At 51.0% G+C, this 16,397-nt stretch overlaps 1 protein-coding gene across 3 annotated transcripts in view; it reads right to left on the reverse strand.

The window, feature by feature from the left end:
- Nucleotides 1–16,397, reverse strand: part of PAX2 (paired box 2) — a 75,693-nt gene that overhangs the window by 16,400 nt on the left and 42,896 nt on the right. For all 3 annotated transcript variants that reach the window (XM_037497069.1, XM_037497068.1, XM_037497070.1), the window contains exons 6-7: nt 2,626–2,801; nt 363–489 (exon numbers count right to left, since the gene is read on the reverse strand). In XM_037497069.1, the coding sequence (XP_037352966.1) occupies nt 363–489; nt 2,626–2,801 (303 nt within the window). The remainder of the gene's footprint in view (nt 1–362; nt 490–2,625; nt 2,802–16,397) is intronic.

Below are 16,397 nucleotides of genomic sequence, written 5' to 3' on the forward strand. Positions count from 1 at the left end.
TCCTCACCAGCCTGCTCTAATTGCCCTTCTCATTCCTCTGCACACGTCACAGCAAGAGGCTTGTAATTCTAGCACCTTAGTGAAGGCAAGAAAAATGGTAGAAGAGAAAGAGGCCAGAGGCTGGGCAGAAAGAACCAGCCACAGTCCTCCTGGCTCTGCTCTTTCCAGGCTGAAGCCCACAGAAACCCTGACCATGAATTTTTCTCCCCACATCTGCACACCTGTTCAGGAAGCACCCTGGGTTCGGAGGCTCATTCTCTGCAGATATCATGGCAGGGGGCCCACTTGTCACCTGGGCCCCAGATGAGGCTGTAGCACCTCCAATGAAAGCAGCGCCCCCACCCTCCTGGAAGCCCCCTTACCAGTCACCACGGGGTAGGTCTGCGTGCCTGACACGTTGCTGCCCAGTTCGGGGTTAGTGGATGCAGATAGACTCGACTTGACTTCATCAAGCCCAGGGGTCAGGGCTGGGAGGGAGTACTCATTCCCCTGGGAGGAGAGAGAAAGCGACAGCTCTCTATTGATGAGCACATGTGGGGAGAGGGCTCAGTGTGCAGATGGGGAGGAGGAACAGGAGGAAGAGGGGAGCCCTCCCAGATGGGGTGGAAGGAGGTGGCCAGGCAGAGGGCGGGGTAGGGGGAGGGGTGGGCACAGCGGGTGATGGAGGGTTCTGTGTGGGTGGGGTAGACCTGACTCTGTGAAGCTGGGGGTCTGGCCTATACATTATGGAAGGTATCCCCGCACCCTCTAAATGTCTGCGGCATCTCCTGTGCAAGAAGCCCCAAGAGCAGGGCACAGCAGTGAGGATCTCCCTGGCCAGAGGCAAGGGCTATTTTAAGGTCCCCTGGGGTGAGGAGCCCTGGGGAGGAGGGATGAGCCATGACTTGCAGGCAGGGGCCCTGGCTGGGGGAAGGGCCTGGTGGGGCCTTCAACCTGGCACTGCTGGGTCTGCTGATCGGGTGCTGGCGCCCCTTTTTTTAAAAACAAACAAAGCCAGCCCCACGGGCCCCTCGCTCTCTGCCTGTGCACTGGGGTATGAAATTGGGGAGGGGGAGAGTCCACATGGCTAACAGAAGGGTGGGAGGGGGCCAGTCATTGACTCTGAAAGGGTGTCCTGCCCGAAACACTCGGGTAATTGCCTTTTTATTGCAACCACGCCAAGCCAGACCCCAGAGCCGGGCAGGCCAGGAGCCTGCACAAAGCAGGAAAAGTTGCTCTGATTAATATTACGTTAAATTAAAACTGATTTTCTGCTCTTTCGGGTCCGTTTTTTTCCCTTCCGCTTCCTGGCCCCCCCAGAGGGCCCCCTCCCCTCCCTGGCTGGACGGGATTGCCTCGTCATTTCCAATTCCTTCTCGTATTGATCTTCCTGTAGAAATCAGTTTTGTAATTAGCTGCAAATTAGGCCTTCTACTGGGGGTGAAGCTGCCCCCTGATTTATCACCAGAGTAATTCGCTGTGATCGGAGAGAAATTAAAATGAACTCAATTAGGCTTCGGATTTGCTTTATGGGCCCTGCTCCGAGTTTCAGGGGGAAAAATGACTGTGCTGGTGTTTAATAGTCTAATGAAAGTAAATAAAGGTTATTCATTGTAATACAGCCGGGGACTCAGGGAGGGTGCACTGAGCCGCCCGCCTCGGCCGGCTCCTCCTTTGTTGGTTTATGGCTCAGGGCACCTTAAAAAGACTTTTGATTTTTGTTTTATGAAGACAAACAGCTTATGGGATAAAAGGACGGGCGGGGAGAAAGGCGAGTGGCTGGGAGCTGGTGGAATCCTAGAGCGGAGCTGTGTGTGTGAGCCTGTGGGGCTGCAATGGTGTGCGTGTGCATGCGTGCAAGCACAGCTGGCCGTGCTGTGGGCCTGCACGAGGCTGTGGCTGTGGGAGGAGGGGGCGTGTGAGAGGTACACTGGGGCTGGACTGATGGTGGGTGGAGGTGGTGCTGGGCTGGTGGTCTGGGAAAATGAACACCTACTGGCCAGTGGTTACCGTGCAACAGGGTGTGTGTGTGTGTGTGTGTGTGTGTGTGTGTGTGTAGGGGGTCGGGGGGATGGTCTGTAAACATGTACACACAGGTAGCTGTAAGGCATCAGGAGATGTGTTTCTGCACATCTCCTGAGTGGTGGTGCAGCTGTGTTTGGGTGGTTCCGCACCTATAGGACACCTAACAGGTCTAAAGGTAGGTCGGCAACCTGCCTGGGATCACACTGGACGGCTGAGGCAGCTATCCTGACACCAGGCAGGAAGAGCACACAGGCTTGCACAGATTTTCTGTAGGAGCCTGGGAACATGCAGGCCAGGGCGCTGCTGAGTGCTCTGGGTCAGGAGCAGGCTGAGAGGACCTGCTAGGCCACACAGCCACATCCTTCATTGTACAGATGGGGAAACAGAAACTCCAATAAGGGATAAGATTTACCTACTGCCATACTTTCTAATGACCATGTACCACAATGCTTTTTCTTCTCTATCGCAATGTCCTTGTGTGTGCTGTTCACACAGCATGTACACGGCGCGGCCGAGTGAAGCACGCATGTTGAGCACATGGCTGATCCATGACACATTTCCCAGAGGCCTCCCTCTGCCCAGTTCCTTCCCCCTTCCATCAGCAGAAAGTTCCTTCCTCACCTGTTCCGATTTGATGTGCTCTGATGCTTGGAAGACGTCAGGGTAGGAAGGACGCTCAAAGACCCGGTCCAAAGCTTCCAGCTGCTGCTGGGTGAAGGTGTCAGCTCGCAAGTGCTTCCGCAAACTGTCCACACCACTCTGCGAGTCTCCATTGGGGACTGAACCCTCGGACACATCTGGAGGACACACGGACACTGGGGCATCAGCACAGGCTGGCAGAGGCACGAGTGTGCACTGGGCAGAGGGGGTGGGCCCCTGCTTGGCCCCTAGAACTTTGCCCCCCTGCTGGAACCCCCGTCCCCCAGTCTCTTGGCTAGAGAGGCTGACCCAGGCACTGGCCATGACTCAGAGATCTGGCTGAGGAAGCTGGAGCCTCCAAAGGACTTGGGAAGAGAAACGGAGTTTGCCATAGCATGGGGGGTGGGAACTGAAACAGGGTGAGGCAGAGGTGAAGCCAGAGGGGCTTTGGGGCCACCTCCCCAGGCCTATCTTCCCTGGGCCCCTCTGTCCCTGCCTGGGTCAGTCTGGGGGCGGGGGAGCAGGGCGTCTTGGACCAGCATCCGGAGCCTGTGGAGAATTGAACTCAGCTCTGAGATGAATTTCAGTTCCACTGACTCCAGAGGTGGAAAATCATCAAATCTCCGAGGCCGAGTATTACACGGAGACTGGGTGAAGTAATTAACTTCACCACCAAGGGAGGAGGGACTCTGAAAGCTGAGCTGAGACATTCAGCCTGCGATGGGCCGGGACCGAGACTCAAAGCAGGCCGGCAGGCAGCGCAGCAGCAGCAAAACACCGACTCAGGCAGCGACTGAGGACAGGATCCCCTGTGCCTGGCCATCCTTCTCTGTCCCTGCTCTGGACACAGGCCAGGGCCCATCGGAGGCCAGCTACTTGGCCCCCTAGTTCTTGGGTCTCCACAGGGAGCTGAGACTCACTCTGTGAGGGAAAAGCCACAGTGGTGCCAGACTAGCGCTCGCTCCCAGGGGCTGCGGGCCAATCCTGCCCACCTCCTGCTCCACCCAGGCTTCTCACTACTCTGCCATCCCTGCGTTCCTGTCCCTGCCTCCTGCACCAGGTCCTTGCCGGTTTTCAGAGCAGACAGTGGCAAAGCGCCTTCTCTGCCACCTCTCCCCTCACCTACAGTGAGGTCCCCCCCAGCCACAGAGATGTTATTCTTCGGCTTCCCTCGGCCCAAGACCAGCTGGGGAGCACTGGGCCTGGGGCCGGCTCGTGCTATAGGCCCCAGGGTGTTCCTCTGGGACTGTTATATATATCAGTTTATAGGTGATTATATGATATGATATAATCAATACTGCATTATATACAGTAACACCATACAGTATCATTCAGGAGACCATAGAAAATATTACATATTGATTAACCTCAACCTGCCGCCATCCTTTCTTGCTGGCCTCCGAGATGGAGCATGGGGGTCTGCCTTCCAAAGGGGTCGCCTGTCTTCCCTCCACTCTATTCCAAAGGAGATGGGAAAGCAAAGAAAGTGGTCTCTGTGTGTGTGCGTACGAGAGAGAGAATGAGAGAGAGATAGGAGAGAAAGCCCAGGATCTAGTCTGAGGTAGACAGAGACACAGAGTAGCCCTGATGCTATTTCTACGTTCCCTGTGTTCTTACTGACATGAAACTTCGTTGTTTTTTTTCTGTATAAGCCTCTGGAATGACCTCCTGCCTTAGAGGGTATATGCATCTCTATATGGATTAGGGTGTGGCACATTAATTTTTCCCTTTTGCGTGAGTATTCTCTGTGTGTATATATGTGTGCATGTTCAGATCCAGATAAAAAAGTGTGTAAATGACAGAGCAAGCGCCTTTCTGGAAAGGTGCGTGACCACGTGCAGCTACATGGGGAGCATGGACCACATCCCCCACATGTTTTTTCTGGGCCTGCTTCTCTCTCCAGGATGTGGCATCACCCTAATTCTACCCTTTGTGGCTATGTGCATATCCCATCGTGTATAATTCTCTCTTGCCGGGGTTCCCCTACCTTTTGTGGAAGCCCTGCCATCAGGGCCATCAGAGGCTGCAAGTGTCTTTGTGTGCAGTCCCTGCAGTGTCACCAGTGGGTCCTGGGAGTGGAGTGTACATTTATCTGTGAGCCTGTGCTCACACGTGGGTGTGTGCACCTGTGTGGTGAGACTCCTGACTGCTCCTGTGGATTTGTGTGGATTTGTGTATATGCCTGTGTGTGGCTTGACTTGGCGTGTGTGTGTGCGTATGCTTGTGTGTGTGTGTAGGGGCTGAACTGAAGCTTTGTCCTCAGGTCACTGGCTGGAGGAGTCTCTTTTCCTTCATTTATTCAGGGGCCCTTCAGATCTTGACAAATCTGTCACTCTAAATTTGCGAGAGATTATGGTGCTCTCTCCCCAGCCCGCAGAGAGGTGATATATGATATCTGCTGCCCCTATTGATTGCCTGATCTGGTGGCAGAGGCCGGCGAAATGAACTTGAAATGAACATCATGCCTCAACTCATTGTGCGTATAATACACTACTTAATCCCACATTTTTCAGCCGCTATGGAATTCAATTGATCAATCATGTTCCACTGATAGTACTGTTTTAGGGGTTATTGCTGCTCCCTCCACTCACTGACCTTTTTATTTATTTATTTTTTTGTATACGCAGGCCCTGGTGATAAGACAGGTTACCGAGGCAGCACTGAGGCAGCACTGGAGAGAAAGGGGCGGGCAGGGCAGGGAAGGGGAAGGGAGCCTGCTACTGGGAGAGGTGGCAGCGGGAGGAGGGAAAGCAGGGGAGAAGGAAGGGGGTAGGGGGAGAGAGATAAGGCTCTTGAGGAGCAGAAAAGCAATGTGGAGAGTACTTGAGAATCCCCAAGAAAGGCTGGAGGAGGCTGGAGGAATCTCCCCAAAAGAGAAGGAAGGTGATGAAGAGGGAGGAAAGCAGCAGGGATGATGAATGGCAAAGGGGCACAAAGAAGTTATGGGGGACCACAAAGGCAGGAGAGTGCAGGGGTATTACTGGGGGCACAGGAGGCAGCCTCCCAAATCAGCCAAGAGGCCTACAGGCTCCCGCAGACTCTTCAGCAGGGTGGCACCTTCCTGCAGCTGGAGAAGGGAGGGGGAAATTCAGGCAAGGAGTGAGGTCCAGGAGCGAGGAACGGAGGTGGAAGAGCCCCTCCTGGAGTGGAAGGCCCAAGGAGGAGGGACCCAGGAAAGGCAGAGGCCCAGAGGCACAGGACAGGCAGAAAGAGGAAGAGAAGAAAGCGGAGCAGCCTCCCGCGTCAGGTGGCTCAGAAGCACTGACTGGGCAGAGGGCACTGGCACTGGAGGAGCAACTGTGGCCCTGCTTCCCCGGAAACAAAAGCGGCCCTGCTGTCCCACTGAGGAGGCAGCCAAGGGCCTGGATGGGAATGGGGTGGGGGGTGAAGGTGAAGACAGAGAGGTAAAGCAGAAAAGAGAAAGAGGAAGAAGAAAACAGGAAGGAAAGGGACAATGAAGTGGTTTCAGTGCCCACCACCTGGAGAGTCCTCCCTAGGAGGGTGGAGCTCAGGGGGACTCCCGAGGATAGTCTCAGGGTGACAGCAAGGCCTATGAGAGCACTGTGGGCCCAGATAAGGGAGGGTCCTGTGGCAGAGCTGAGTTCAACTGGAGGAGGCAGAAGTAGGTTTTGACCTAGGTGAGCAGGGAAGCAAAGTGTGTGTCATAGCTGTTTCCACCCTTGTGCCAAGGACCAGGCTGTGGCCCTGGTATGCAGGGACGGGGCTGCTGCATTGCTGCAGCTCCAGGGCCAGGCAGGGGGCTAAGCAAGGAGGCAGCACTCAGTGGATGAATGAGGCTCTCCTGGGTGCACTCAAAGCCAGACCTTGGGCAGGTCTCAGGACTGTCGGCCACCTGTCAGGTTTGGCACCCCAGGATACCTCAGGATGTGTGTCAGGCAAGTCCCACGCATCCCTAGTGGTCAGAGGATGTGTGGAGACCCACAGCAGGCACCTGGGCAGGCCTGTGTCCTTCTTCACTCACCCCTAACTGCTTAGAGGCTTTTAAATGTTTCCAAAAGCATCAACTCTCACTCACAGGGGGACCTTCCCACTCTCAACAATATCACCCTCTCCACCTTCAGTGCCTCTATCCACAGGGCAGAGGCCACCATGTCCCCAGCTAACCTTTGTGACGCCTCCTCAGACCAAGGCCCTGGGCACACAAAGCAGGATTGGGATAAAATGAGTCTACCCAGCTGCGGTGGGCGCGGGTTCCAAGGAAGGCCTATCCTAAAGGATAGGAGGTTGGGCTCACCTTCACCTTGGTGGGGTAAGCAGCAACCCTTGATCAGGGCTTCAAGAAGAGGGTGGTCATAGGGTCTGGGCTTACTGGACCAACTGTGATTTCCAATACTCTTCCCCAGTCTCAGGCCACATTTGACTGAGGTAGGAAAATGTGGCTGCTGTGGGTTTAGTAAGACCCCAGAGAGCCAGGAAGGGCTGTGTGCTCCCGGGCGGCCATACATGGAGGAGTCAGCGCTGCTCTCCAGCGCCCCCTGCCCAGCTGTCACTCACAGCAGCCTTCGGGACTGGGAATGGATCACAGGCCTACACAGCGCTGTGTGGCACACAGCTCTTCCAACCCTTTCAACAACCCAGGGGGTGAAGAGAGGGATACCTACTTTTAGAGGGGTTAAATAGCTCACCCCAAGCCGTGTGGCTGCGAAATGACACTCAGGATTTGAATTCAAGCCTGTCTGCCTGCAGAGCCTGCTGCTACCTCATTTCACCCTGCTGCCTGGGTGCCAGACACAGGGGCCCAGATGAGGGCCACTGGACCCCACCCAGGACTCAGAGTTCTGCCCAGCACCCTCACTTCTCTGCCTGCACCCTCCCTGCACTGAAGCTACCGCCTGTGGTCTATGTGCTGGTTGAGCACAGATTGTGTCCAGAATAATTAGGGGAGGTCTGGCCCAAACTCCTCATTTTACAGTAAGAAAAGCTGGGGGGTGAGCAGGAAGGTGGAGGAGGGGCAGGTGACCCGTCCAAGGTCAAAGGTAGGTAGGAATCTGGGACTGGAGCCACTGGGGTGCTTTGTCCAGTGCAGTGTGAGCACTTGTACGGAGAGTGAGCTACCCAGAGTCCTTTTTATAACCGGACAGAATATAAATAAATTAAACAAACTGCTGAGTTAAAAGTTTGATGTATATTATTCTTCCAACGGGAACAAAGGCTCATATTGTCTTCTCCTCTGACTGCTTCATATTTGCTTAGCAGTTAAAAAAAAAAGCTTGCCTAGACCTTTGCTTATTTGGGCTTCTCAACCACTTTCCAAGGGAGGTAAGGATTATAATCCCCTTTTTGCTGGTGAGGAAACCGAGGCTCTGAATAAATGGGGTACAGATTAGAGAAGGTAAGTGCAGAGCCAGAGGGAGCTGCACAGGGAAGGTACTCTGCGGACACTTGCACTGAACCAATGAACAGCAGCCACCCCCTGCCCAGCCGACATCCTGGGCTTTAGTGGTGGCGCCCCATCTCCAAGCAAAGACAGAGAACTGCCAAGCCAAAAGACCATCTTGACAGGAAGGAGAGTCACTGACAGGGAAATAGTGGAAAGTTCCCAATCATAAGCAAATTATCTTCCTCTCACCTAAGTTTTTCCATGTTGCCGAGGCTTTGTCTAACAGTCATGCACTTCTTCTAGAATCATTAATAGAAAATGTCTTTTGTACCTAAACGTGAAGACCTGACCTCTTTCATTCTAGCTTTGTCACCCCCCACCCATTTCTGGGCTGCCTCAGAGCACAGTCTGACCTCCTAGCCACCTCCTGGACATCAGGCCAGAACCCTCTCCCAGGCCATTTATGAATAGGTTTGTCCAGCGGGGTCTCAGCAGCTCGGGGGGTGGGTGGGTGGTGGGGGAAGTCACTGAACATTGTATCTTAGGGACAAGGAACACAGCAGAAGGGGCCAGCATCCTTGTGTGTTGCTATTCTACCTGCATTCCCAAAGTGGTCACTGCAGGGGACGAGAGAAAGTCTACAGAAGTTAGGCAGGTGGCAGGGTGGGGGTGGGGGCAATAGACAGAATAAAATGATGCCATTTCTCTGACTAGAAAGCACCAAGATGGGATGATGGGGGCTGCCCACCAAATCCCGACAAGTAGGAAGGAGGCATTTGAGAGGAACTCTTTTACAGTAAAGAACTATACTAACTTCAGTTTTCTAAACCTACATACAATTATTTACCTGGGGACACTAATAATATTAGGTCTTTCATATATGCTCATTAAATCCACCCAACTCTACGAGGTACTGATTATTCTTCTCACCTTTTTAGTGAGGCAACTATTAGCTCAACAACACCCAGCTGGTGAGTTGAACTCAGTGATATCTGATTCCCAAGGCCTCTCTGTTCTATCAAACTTGCCTTCTTTGCCAAAGGTTATCATTGTCATCATTTACTGAGCACTAACTACATGCCAGGCAGCTTGAAGTGCTTTCCACACATTATGTCTCATCCTCACAGGACACTTGCAAAGGAGATACCGTTAGTTCAGTTTCACAAATGAGGAAACAGGTGGAGGAAGAGTTCACATGCATGCAAGATCACAGCTGACCAGGCGCAACCTTAGGGAACCTTGCCTTCCTTCACCCCCAGAGAATGCCCTGAAAAGGTGGTGCTGGAGTGAAAGAGAAAAGCGAGGAGAAAGTGGGTGATGGGCCTCAGGGGCCCAGGGGAGCTGGGGAGTCCGTGGTCAGCGGTGGTACGGGGGCGGGGGTGGGGGGGTGTGTGCAAACCTTCACTCCATACCACTTCAACAGGCAGCCTCTGCCCCCTCTCTTTGTGCCTTAGCTCCTGGAACACCACCTTCCCCTTCTGAGGGGTTCACCCCTAGGCCACCCCCAGTCTCCCCAGCTGCCAGTTGTTGCAGTTTCCAACTCAATTGTTCTCCTCGGTACTGAGGCAAATGGAGTCATTAATTACCTTCTATCGGCTGGGCTGAGTTCAGAATGCGATCAATATCCCAGCTTGTCATTCAGGGCAGCCCGCCTTGCGGCCAGCCCCACCCCCACAGCGGTGGGGGGGGGCAGGGACGACGGAGGTCTGGGCTGCCCCCCTGGCCCTCCCATCTAGTGAGGTGTGGATGCTGAGGAATGGGGCTGCTTTCCAGACTGGGAGAAGAGAAAGGGTTGATGGGATGGGTGGGGGGGAGGCCCAAGGCAGGGGAGGTGGAAAGGTGTGTGAGGGAATGAGGAGAGGAGGGAGGGAGTCAGGAAACGCGAGGGGAGGAAAGGAGGAAGAGCCAGCGGAGAAGCTGTGGTGTAACAGGAAAAGGAGGAAGGCAGAGGGAAGGCTGCTGTGGTGTGCTGAGGGGGCTGCCCCGCCCAGGCTGGACAGAGGGTTGGTGGGACATTGGCCATGGAGATGGGGCTGCAGACCCCCCTGTATCCCATCCTTAACCTGGACAAGCTCCAGGGGAAGCGTGAAGAAGCCCTTGGAAATCTGGTCCAAAGCTTTGGCTCTGAGCAAGAGGGGGTTTGACCCAGGCTTCCAGCCCTGGCAAAGCACCTGCTCTGGGTGGCTAAGCCCAGCTGGAAAACATGCATGTGTTTGTGGTAGGGTGACAGGTCTGGGGATGGGGTGGGGCAGTCCCTCCTCCTCTGTCTTGCTGGGCCCATTTATACCCAAGCACCTCTAGGGACACAAATTGCTGGACCGGAAGTACCGTCTCCTAGGCTGAAATCCTAGTTTTGATATATGTCATACTTGCTATATGACCTTGGCCAAGTCCCTTGTGCTTTTCTGGCTTGAGCTCCCTCAGATGTATACCAAAGGGGTGCTAGCTCCTTCCTCAGTGGCATTAATTTCTTCCTTCTCTGCATTCCAGTAGCCATCTATCAAAACTTCTATTATAGAAATAATAATAATAACAACTAAAATCGATCCAGTTCCTATTATGGCACCAGACACTATGCTTATATACCGATTTAATCCTTACAATAACAGCAGCTAACATTAAGTGCTTACTACATATTAGGTGAACATTTAAGGATTATACATATATTAACTCATTTAATTTTCACCAGAACTTAAGCAGGAAGCTTCTATTATAACTCCCATTTGGTAGATAAGGAAATAGAAGTACAGAGAGGTTCAGCAACTTCCCTGATGCTACACAGTTAACCAGTGATGGAGGAGGCAAAAACCAGGCAGGTACATGCCTCTGGCAGTTGAGCTCACAACCTGGGGAAACCCCAGAGTTATAGAGGTTACTTAACTTCCCCCAGATGACTCGCTCCAGGCGGGCAGCAGCATAGCCAAATTTAGAATACACACACACACACCCCATTATATATATATATATATATATGTATGTATATATGTATGTATATATATACACACACACACAGACACACACATAGAGACACACACATATATCATATATATATATATATATATATATATATATATGAAGGGAAAGAAAAGTTATTTATTAACGTGTGTTTTCTCCATTACACTGTAACTATTTTGAAGGCAGGGACCCATCTTTGTCCTCTACCTTAGAACCTTATCTATAGGAAGTGATACAAATGTTGGTTGATTCATCTAATAGAATTCTGAAAGTACAAGCTAGTAAACTCTTAACTTGCTTTGCTCAACATTTTACCTTTTAGAAGGAAAAAGAAGTAACATAGGAAATTACTACTCTGGAGTCACAGAGTAACCACATTTACAAATGGAAAATATCATGGAGATCATTTAATTCTATTTTCTCTCAGAGATTAAAAAACAGAGACTCAGAAAGGTTAGGGGATTTTCTCGTGTCACACAGTTAGCCAAGTGCGGATGGAAACAGGTTCTCGCGCATTGTCCTTTCCATTATTGTAGATAACCTATTTTGACCAAGAAAGAAAAACTGATAAAGGAAAATATTGGGGCTCTGGGGACTAACAACCATATCTAGTTTGACAGTAGCAAAGAAAAGGGGCCCAGGACAGATTCCTACTTGAGGAAAGCAAACTACTATACATTGAGAAGAATGTGATTCCCATGGCAAGAGATTCTAGAAGGGGATATAATTCCATAAGGACAAGACGCTCTTAAAATGAAATTCTGCCTCTACAAGCTCAAATAATCAACCTGACAAAGTAAAGCGAGTGGGAGTGGGGGAGGGGCAGGAAACGAAGGACATTTAAGGAAAATCATTGCTGTTGCACATGGATAAGCGTTAAAATATGATGAGCCTAGATTTTAAAAGGACATGTACACTGAACAGTGGAAGATTATGCAGCCATTAAAAAATCATGTTTTCAAGGAATATTTAATGATATGTGAAAATGGTCCTATAGAATGTTAAGTGAAAATAGCTAGACACAAGCTGTATATACAGTATCATTCCAATTTTGATAAAAATTATATATACACAGAAAAAAACAGACTGTAAAGAATACACCAAATTCTAATAGTGGTTCTCTCTAGGTGATGAGATTATAGGTGATTTTAAAAAGTGTACTGTATCTTCTGAATAGTTTACAATGACCATGTGTTTACACTTATAATCAGACCAAGTTTTCCCCTCTTGTAAAGGACACACAACAGATGGAAGGAAGACATCATAACCAAGGGTGGGGATGAGCAGACCACGAGCCTGTCAGAAAGACAAAAGCTCAGAACAAGCTGAGACAACAGAAAAGGGCCTGGTAGCTACATTGGGAGAAAGAACAAAAAGGAAGGCAGCTTTAGACTCAGTGCCAGGGAAGAGGCGGAGATTCTGAGAGGAGAGAAGGCAGGACTGGTTCACCCCCAGCTCGCCTGTCTTCCCCACCAAAGAAAAGAAACTTCAAAAGGGGACAGGCAGGAGTCACCCAAGTGGGCAGGAAGGAAGGGCAGTGTGACAGGGAGGCCCGGCAGGTAACTTTTAACCCCACTTCAACTGAATCAGCTTTCATGGGTCAGGACCCTGGAGGGAAAGTGGTCAGGCTCCTAAAATTTTTAGTCATGCTCCTTGAGAAGTTACGATAAAACGGTGAGAGAATGACAAGGCCGTCTTACCTTACAACACAGGGGAAAGGTGAGCAAATGCAACTACTCTAATCAATTTAATATTATGAGATCTCTTAAAAGAAATAATTATGCAGCTAATTTGTGGGCACTAGATAAGAAAATCATGGTATCTTGGAGCCTGTGTGCACTTGGCAGGAATAAGTTGTGGCATATTAACTAGATACAGTCCTTAGGTCAAATGCTGTCCCCACCTACTCCCTCAGTTGCTCTGGTTGGAAGCCACTGCCTTTCATTTTACGTTCATCACAGCACTTCACACCTCGATCAGAGCATCTATCACATTCTGCTTGTATAATGATGTGTATGTCCATCCCCCCACTAGAATAGAAACTTCTTGAGGCCAAGGACTGGGTCCCATTTGCCTTGTAAATCAGTCTTTTCAGGTTTATACATAGCAGGTATTCAATCTGCTCACCAACTTAAATTGGATTTTTAAAAATTGATTGATTAAGGAAATGCTGTGGATGTAGTGAATGTTAACATTTCACAAAGAATTTTGCTCCTAAGTTTATGGACAAAATGAGGAAATGTGAAATGGTTGGTGGCTGCTGGGCTCAACAGCGTCTAAAGCGTTCATTTATTGCAGCCAGGAGGGGGGTCTCCACTGGAGCCATGTGGCTCTCCTTTATTTTAAAGAAAATAACTCTTAAAAAAAAAAACGACTAGGATGATGATATGGAAGACATCCTTACGATCTTAATCGGATAGAATTAAGAGCCCAAACCAATATGATGAAATTCAACAGGGATAAATGGAATGCCCTGTGTTTAGGTTAAAAAAAATCAATTACACAAGTGCAGAATGGGGTAGACCTGGCTTGATAGCAATTGATGTGAAAAAGATCTCGAGGTTTTAGTTGACCACGAACTCAATATGAGCTTTCGTCTGACATGGCTGCTAAAAAATCGAATGTAATCTTAGGCTACATTATGGATGTAGAATCTCCAGGTGGAGAGTGGCCATGGTTCTATGTACTCGGCATTGGCCAGACAGTCTCTAGGGTTCAGCGTTCATTTAAGAGGGACTTTAACTGGCAAGAATGAATTCAGAAGTAGGTAACCAGGGTGGTGAGGGACGTCCCTCAAACGCAGGGCCCACATCCTGTGAGAAGCTGAACTCTACCTAGGACTCAAGCTAGTGTTTTTCTAGGCACCCAGGAAAGGGGGTAGAATGAATGGGAGGGAGAGAGAGATGAGAAGGTGTCAGATGGAGATCTTCATCAGCACTCTACTTAGCGAGTGTTGTTATCTCTCTCTCAAAGGTGAGAAAACAGATTCAGAGAGATGACCTAACTAACCAAAGCCCCCAGAGCAAGTAAGGAGCAGAGATGTTCACATTCAGACATGGGGACACCAAGTCCCCGCTCTCCCCTCAACACCATTGACTCTGCATAAAGACAGTGCAAACCATGACAACCGCCCAGTTATGTTCCATGTCCAGGCAGGGGCTGTGCCCTGTTAGGCAGAACTGCTGGAAGGGAGATATTATACAAGAGTGGCAGATAAGACTGGATGACCTTTAAGAACCTCTCGGCCTTGTCACCACTCAGCCCAGCCACCGGCTTCCCTCCACACTGGGGTGGGGGAGGGGTGTGGGGGGGAGGGAGGGGTACCTCAGAGACAGCCCCTCTGAATCTTAGCCACTCCCAGGCTCAAGTCCCATCTCCTGCTTGCTTTTCTAGTCACTTCCCTGGATCTCTACTGAATGTTCAGCCACACGGGTCTCCAGGTAATGAACAGCGGATTGTCTGATGTGTGAAATCCTTGCCTCCCTCACGAGATTGTAGGTTCCTTGAGATCCATGCCCTGGTTACTGGTCCTCTCACACAGCCCAACACAGTGGGCACTTGGGCCCATGCTGATACTGTTAGGGGGAAAGGATGATCTGAGCAAACTCCATACAGGCTTTGTGGACTCCACAAAGGGGAGGAACTACAAATCCCATGATCACCAAAGGATAGGCTGCGAGGACCTGAGGGCGGAGTTAAGCAACTAGGCTCTCGGTTTGAGTATTTAACTGGCCATGTGGCCGGAGGTCGGCCTCTTGGCCACGCGGTGTGCTAGGTTTCTCCCCAGCTCGGCGGGTCATGGGGATTCCACGTCAGCGGAACGGGTAGGATGCATTTATGAACTTATCTGCCTCTTTTTCTCTCTGAGTTATTCATTTCCCCATCCCTTGCAAATAAGCCTTTTATCAACCTTTTTTGTATGTCTGCAGTTTAGCATTAATAAGTCCCCTTTAAGCATGCGGGTGAGGACCCACAGTCAGGCACCCCGTTTTATATTGAGGTTTGCCCTGTAACGATACAAAGACCTCCAGAAAGCTAAGTGTAAGTCTTCTCAATATTCCACTTATTTACAAGCAAAATCATAGATTCCAGCTCTGTGAAATGGTTTATAGGAAATCTGCCCAGGCACAGAGAGAACGAGAGAGCGATCAGCCAAGGCCTTCATATTTCTTAGCCAACCTGTGGAGAAGAGGGGCATATGGAGCCCCAGGGAGTTGCACCAGTACTGCTACCTTCCCCCTTCTGAATCTGTTACCTCATGCTCCTCACAAAATCCCTCAGGTTACCTGTGGAAAAGAAGGGCACGGGCACCTACTGCCAACACAGCCCCCGAGTGCATGTGACCCAGATGTAGCACGAGGTGGGCGGGCACCTGTGATGGGTGGGGCAGCAATGGGAGGGAGGGGAGCCAACAGGTAGTGGGAGGAGACAGCTGCACAGAGCAAGGGGAGGGCTGCGCACTGGGTGGGTTGGGGTGCATTCCCCTCAGTGATAAACTTTCCTGCCTGAGAGCAGACGCTGTGCTTCCCGGCTGAGGCGGAGGCTCCAAGCTCACTGGCTGGGGGACGTGTGTCTCGGCAACAGAGGCCCCTCGGCCCAGGTGGGCTGTCAGGGCAGGCTCCGGCCTTCTGCCTGGTGCTGGGCTCTAGCTGGGGCCAGAACCAGTTAGAAACCCTCTGGAGCCAGGAGGGAAGGGGGCTTTGTTAGCCAAAGGACACAAGCAAGGCGAAAAATTACATACCAGGCCGCCCTAAGTATGCTTGTTTAGAGAAACTGCTTGCATTTATGAAGTCTTTGGTGCGGAAAGCAGGGTTGCAAATGACTGCATCAGAGCGACAGTAAAGGCCATTAATTTCCTGTTATGTTTTCCTGTGTTGGGGGCTTTATTAATTTAATTTTACACTGTCGAACAACAGCGAGAGCTGACACTGCCACACCGCCAAGGCTGGGGTTTTCTTTTTGTGTGTAGCAAGGCTTTGCCTGACATGCAAATCAACGCTATTACCGGAACCAATAAAGATGTGTGAAGGGGAAGAGGGGAGGGATAGGAGCAGAGGGAGGGCAGGAGGGAGGAGAAAAGAGAGGAGGGGAGAGAAAGGGTGAAAGCCATCCTTGGGCAGGTTCTGCCTTCCTCCTGCCTAGTCTCCAGGGCCCTGCACCTCCATGCGCAGCAGTTCCTGTCCACCCTTCACAGCCCTTTTACTTGCTTCCTTCTTCAACTCTGCCTTCTCTTGGCTCTACCCCTCCCTGTCCCAGCTCTGGAAAGAACATGGAAGTTCCCAGGGAGAGAGATGGGAGAAACTCCCCACTGCTTGAGAGGGGCACAGGGGAAAAAAAGACGCGGCCTACTCTGCATCTTCAGGGGCCTGTGGTCCATAGCGCCATGTTCTCTGCACTGTCCTTTTCTCCATGTCAAGGATCCTGGTTCACATACATATTATCAGTGCACGCACACATG

Source organism: Talpa occidentalis, unplaced genomic scaffold (genome assembly GCF_014898055.3).
Source record: "Talpa occidentalis isolate TD23 unplaced genomic scaffold, MPIMG_talOcc4v2.1 talOcc4.8, whole genome shotgun sequence".
Classification (NCBI taxonomy): Eukaryota; Metazoa; Chordata; class Mammalia; order Eulipotyphla; family Talpidae; genus Talpa; species Talpa occidentalis.